Source organism: the organism of the source record quoted next, unplaced genomic scaffold (assembly GCF_019419815.1).
Source record: "Pyrus x bretschneideri cultivar Hongxiangsu unplaced genomic scaffold, Pyrus_bretschneideri_v1 Contig42, whole genome shotgun sequence".
Lineage (NCBI taxonomy): Eukaryota > Viridiplantae > Streptophyta > Magnoliopsida > Rosales > Rosaceae > Pyrus > Pyrus x bretschneideri.
This window is the reverse complement of record NW_025999746.1, coordinates 3588997-3594748: the sequence shown is the minus strand read 5'-3', so window position 1 is coordinate 3594748 and position 5752 is coordinate 3588997. Positions and strand designations below refer to the sequence as shown.

General features: G+C 38.5%; 1 protein-coding gene across 1 annotated transcript; it reads left to right on the top strand.

Annotated features, from left to right (window-relative positions):
• The first annotated feature begins 1291 nt into the window (after nt 1-1291).
• Nucleotides 1292-4105, top strand: LOC103962658 (probable receptor-like protein kinase At4g10390). Its single transcript, XM_009375403.3, has 2 exons — nt 1292-2177; nt 3303-4105. Exons 1-2 carry the CDS (start codon nt 1505-1507, stop codon nt 4016-4018), a joined length of 1389 nt encoding a protein of 462 aa, XP_009373678.2. The 5' UTR covers nt 1292-1504; the 3' UTR covers nt 4019-4105.
• Nucleotides 4106-5752: the final 1647 nt, after the last annotated feature.

The window sequence follows — 5752 nt, the reverse complement described above, 5'->3', positions numbered from 1 at the left end:
CTTTCTTCTCTCTCTTTCTGGACACCCACCTGCATCCCCAAAACCTTCCCAGCCTTCCCACCCATCCCCCCCAACCTTCCTCCCCCACACCCTTTCTTCCCCCCGCTCCCATCTTCTCTGCGCAACCTCTCCCTCCAAAAACTCTCCCATCTAGAGCCCTTCGACCTTTCCGTCTCCCACCTTTGCTTCGCCGCTCTCCCACCCCGCCACCCCTCCCTTTCAATCACCTACCTTGCCGTCAACCACAACCTCTTATACGTCGCAGCGGGCCACGAGAAATGCCTCTAGATCTCCACTGCGTGGAGCCTGAAGATTTGGCAGGACTCGAATCTCCGCTGCGTCGAGTCGGTCAAGGCGCATGAGGATGCCGTGAATGCGTTGGTAGTGTTGAATGACGTGACGGTGTTTTGGGGATGGAGAGAAAAGAGAGAGGCGAGAGAGATGAGGAGAGAGAGAGAGGAGAGAGATTTAATATAATTTTTTTAAAATTTTTAATTATTAAAAAATATATTTAATTATATATTAATCCAGTTGGATTAGTGAGTGGTCCCCTTATCTAGCCACATCAGGACTTAACAGAAAAATTAACGGAGGTATGACATTGACACAAATTCGTAAGATGAGGTATGACATTGTCATTTTAAAAAGATAAGATATGAAAGTGTCGTGACACCAATAGCTGAGGTAGTTTTTTGTACTTTACCCAAAAAAAAATTCAAATACTTCGTGCGTACAAGTGACAAATTCCACATCTTTTTTACAACTTACTATTCTTACTTTATTTTTATAGTTTAACATAATTCATATCCTAAGTCTGCAAGTTATATTGTTAGTCCATTGTGAAGCTAAGTCCACCCGCCCACTCCTTCACTGTAGATATTACCCTTTATTCAAAATAAACAATCCGCAAGTCATATAGCTGTCAAGAAGTAATGTCTTTGAATAACAGAGGTGATAAATTATCTTTCAAGCACTCTCTAAATATTAAATTGAGAGAAGGAAGAGGGGTTTAAACTTAGGATGCAAAAAGTTAAACTGGAAGACCTTATAGATTAGGACAATCCATCACTTGCCAAATAATTTTTTCTTCTGCCAATAGTTATGAAATTCGGCCAAAAAAATATTCCTATTGTAGTTGTCTAAATGTTGTTGGTAAGGAAATGGGAAAATGGGGAGAGATTTTTAGTGTGTTTTTTAACACGATTTTCTATACTAAATGTAATAATACAATTTGTTAAAAATTAATTAATTATATCATGACATATGGGGTACCAGACGGGTTATTTTCTTGGCACACTAAACTATTTCTCTTGCTTTTCAATTTATGAAATCAATAAATAAAAAAAGGCTAAGATCTTGATTTTGATTGGTGCGAGATCTAAATACACGCTCTTTTTCCTTTTCCTTTTTCAATTCCATATGTGGGAAAGTAGGAAGGAAGCTTGCCCATTTGTTTCTTTTATGTCTAGATCGAGATCACCCCTGCCAGATTGTGCCTCCTTCCATGGCCAAATCTCACCTCAAAGAAGAAGACGAAGTTGTTACAGAAAGACCACACGCTTACAGTTTTGTCTGCTGTTACTCCTACTTCTTCACCTCCATACTTTTGTTTTCCTCACTCTCTACTTTCTCCGAGGCTTCTCGCTCCATCCCAACCACCACCACCAGGTCCACCACCCTCCTTTCTCTCTCCTTCTCTTCCTCTCTCTCCTCCACCAACCCACCGTCAACCTCCCCTTTAAAACCATCTTCCCCCGTTGACACTTCCAAAACCCTGATCACATCTCTCACAATCTCCGCCGCCGCTGCCTTCCTCATTGTTTCAGTCATGGTGGTAATTAGATGTTTCGGATTCAGATCAAAACGCAAGCAAAATCGAATCGACGTCGAGAAGGAGGACCATATTGAAGAAAGTGGGGAGTTTAGCGTGAAGAAATTGAGGTGGGATTGGATAGAGAGATCTACTGATGGCTTCTCCAAGGTGATTGGAACTGGAGGGTTCAGCAATGTGTACTTGGCGCGAAACCCGGACCCTAATTCCAGTGATGGGTTCTGTGCGATTAAGGTCCACAACGGCAGCGAGCGGCTGAGCCGGGTTTTTAAGCAAGAACTCGATATTCTCCTCCGCCTTGAGCACCGCCACATCGTCAAGCTTCTTGGCTACTCCGACAACCAAGGTCAGTCCATAAATTAAGGACATGTTCAGGATTGTGCTTAACATGGTTTTTGATAGTCAAACTTGTTTTCGACTGTACTCCATACACACACACACACACAAAGACAAAAAAATGTTTTTGAGTCATAAAAGCATTTTGTGGAGAAGCACGTATCAGATGCTCCTCATAAACCATGAATTGTATTTTCATTAAGCAGTTGGTTTTTAATAAAATTTCAACGTGTATAATAAATTACTTCGAGCAAAATTGCTCAGAAGTGAGAATGTTTTCTTAGGAAGCAATCTCAGAGTCACTTTGCTAAATGTGTAATTTATATTAAAAATCTTAGAACTTGTTTGGTATCCTATTTGAAAATTTTTATAATTTCTCAAAATATTTCTTAAGAATTTTTCTTGGAAACAATTTTCTTTAGGGCTCAAAAATTTGTTTGGTATGCGATTTAAAAATTTTAAATTTTACAACTTAAACTGAACAAAGAGATTCAAAAAGATGGGGTCGAGAGAGAAAGAGGAGAGAGGAGGAAAGAAAGTAAGAGACGATTAGAGGAAAGAGAAAGACGTGAGAGAATCGGAAGAGATAGAGAGGAAGAGGAGTGCGAGAAAGAACCGAGAGAACAAAGAGAGCGGATTGAAGGAGAGACGAAAAAGGTTAAAAAAAAAAGGGGGGGGAGAGAGAAAGAAGAAAAGAGATATATCTGTGGAGTGAGGGAGGAGGGAGAGAAAAGAAAGAAATAAGTTTCAAGTTTAAAAATTCTAAAAACTCATTTTTTGTGTTTTTAGATAATAAACTATATTTTTTAGTTAGTCTTGAGTTCAGTTTTTAAAAATAATCCTACCAAACAATTTTTTAAAGCTTAAAACTTGAAAATTATTTTTGAGTTTAAAATGTTGAATTCAAGTAGAGTATCAAACAGCCTCTTAGTAATTACTTCTTGAGAAAACTTGCTTGTTAAATAAGGATCTAGTGTATCCTCCACTCAGCAACACTTTAAACATTTTTGTGTCAGATGAGTTGTAGTAGGGTACAATTTTCTTGATATTAATTTGTGATTTATTCTTATTTTCTTTGTGGGTTCAATCCAATTTATTCAAATAATAATATTTTGTATTTTTTTATGTGAAACAGAGGAGGGTGCTCTGGTTTTCGAGTACGTCGCCAACGGAAATCTCCAAGAGAAGCTCCACGGCGGAGACGCCACCTCAGCGCTGCCATGGAAGAACCGAATGGCAATCGCCTTCCAAATCGCACAAGCATTAGAATACCTCCACGAGAAATGCGCCCTCCAAATCGTTCACAAGGACATCAAAGCCTCAAATATCTTGCTCGACGAAAATCTCAACTGCAAGCTCTGCGATTTCGGGTCGGCGAAGATGGGGTTTTCCTCGACGGTCCAACCGCCGTCGTCGATGAGAAATCACGTCTTGACGATGATGGGCTCGCCGGGTTACACGGACCCGCACTACCTCCGAACAGGAATCGCTTCGAAGAAAAACGACGTATACAGCTTCGGCGTTTTGATCTTGGAGCTCGTGACCGGAATGGAGGCATTTTGCTCCGAAAAAGGGCAGTTCTTGACGACGTTGGTGGGGCCCAGGTTGAGGTACGGCGGTTGTGACGCAGCGGAGGTGGCCGAGTTGGTGGACCCGCGGTTGGGCGCTGCGGGGTTTGACGTCGAAGAGGCCAAGACCATGCTTGGCATTTCGGCAACGTGCTTGCGTCAGTCACCGACACTGAGGCCTTCGGCTACTCAAGTATTGGAGACCATTCGGGAGAAAGTTTCGTCTGTTTCGTTTCTACAGTCAGTGTCTGATGACATGCCAAAGAAATTGTATACTAGTTGATTGCTTGATTGATCCCAGCCGTTGATTTGGACGACCTTGTTGAGTTGATTGTATAAAAAAAGATGTAAAAGAAAGCTGGTTTAATAATGATTTTGATGTAAATTTGTACTGTGTCAAAAAGTTTTAGCAACAAAGAGAAAATTACACACAAAATAATGAGTAACCCTATTCAAAAGCATCTTCATCAAAACTCCACAAATCCTCGATAACTTGTTCAATGATTCGTAATTGGAATGAAAGGAATTAAATTAGGAGAATTGAAATGAATAAAGGTTGGAAGGGGCTGGAGTCAAGTTCTTATTCTAGTTGAAGTTGTTTATTCTATTTGTTTGAAATCAGAGTAAAAATACTACTAATTTGTAGAACAAAGTGTCACTTAGGTAACCAAACTTGCATTTGTAGAACAACATTTGTAAAATCTTTTGAAGATGCTTTTAACGCACACACGTAGTAACATACTCTTTAATACATGTGAGTCTAACATACAATTGTTGGATTTACTTCTGTTCGAAAGCGTCAGCTTTGTGTGCCAAAAAAATAATTGTAATATTATATGAGCAACATTCATGTGACGTCCAGTGTGAGCAATATCCAGCCTCCACAAGATTATACACTATCTCATTATCTTTAAAGTTCACGTGTTTATATTCTCGAAAATCACTTTATAATTTGCATTTTCATTTTCCATTAAATTAAAAATCATTGTATCATAAAATTTGAATTTAAGACCACGTTATCCAGTTCGAATTTTAGGCCATGATAACTCTCAACTCATCGAATATTCAGTGACACAATTTTTCTCTATAACATAAAAGGGATTGAGATGCATGAAAACAAAAAATTGCAAGTAATTGTTTGAGCCTTAAATAACAATTTGGGTTGAGAATGGGTTAACCCAAGCTGGAAAGTTATAATCCTCAGCTCAGTAAAGATCCTTTACGCCACTGGGCTTTTAGCCCAAGAAATGGGTGATTGGATCAAGTCCTTATGTAAATAGGAGTGTGTGAGGATTCATATTAGATATGGCTCGGTTGTGTCCTAGGCAAACTGCAATTGTTAATGGTCAGAATAAAGCCATGATTAAATAAGAATTATTCCTAGGATCATAATTTATTCTTGATCAGATAAAAATGAAGTAAATACATAATGGGGTCAAGTTTAGAATCCTAGTTGGAATCAAAATGAAGTAAATTCTCGTTGAGATTAGACCGAATCAGTTCCAAATGCAGCCTACAATCACAAATCAAAAACCTAATTAGATAAGTAAAGAAAAATAATAAGAATTAAAAATTGCAATTTTTTTCTTTCTGATTTATTTTATTTATTTTTGTAATTAGGAATAAAAGTAGGAAAATAAATTAAACGAAATAAAAAGAAAAGAGTTAGAAAAAAAATTTGGTTGCCTCCCAAAAAAAGCACTTTAGTTAACGTCTAGAGCTAGACGGATCGGAAGGAAACTGGGAATCGCGTCACTTGTTCTTTCAAAGTTAACCACTCTTTAATAACATCATAGAGCACTGTGCTTCCAAATTTAATGGTTGAATTCTTCTTATACGCCCTTCTTTTTGAATGATTTTTTGTAAAGAAATAGGTTCCTTTCGAACGATGTTTATTTCTCCATTGAGTTAGACTAGGGTTCACTAATGGTCACCTCTTATTTGATGTGGTGTCGAGGAAAAATCTTTATGGAGACACTCTAGGTGTCAAAGAGGTTCAGTTTTTAAAAGCTTCGCG

What these genes read in the sequence shown, in the direction of transcription:
- LOC103962658 (XM_009375403.3), top strand. Translation starts at nt 1,505, where the DNA reads ATGGCCAAATCTCACCTCAAAGAAGAAGACGAAGTTGTTACAGAAAGA. An exon ending in TGGCTACTCCGACAACCAAG is followed by an intron (nt 2,178 to 3,302) that starts GTCAGTCCATAA and finishes TATGTGAAACAG; the next exon opens with AGGAGGGTGCTCTGGTTTTC.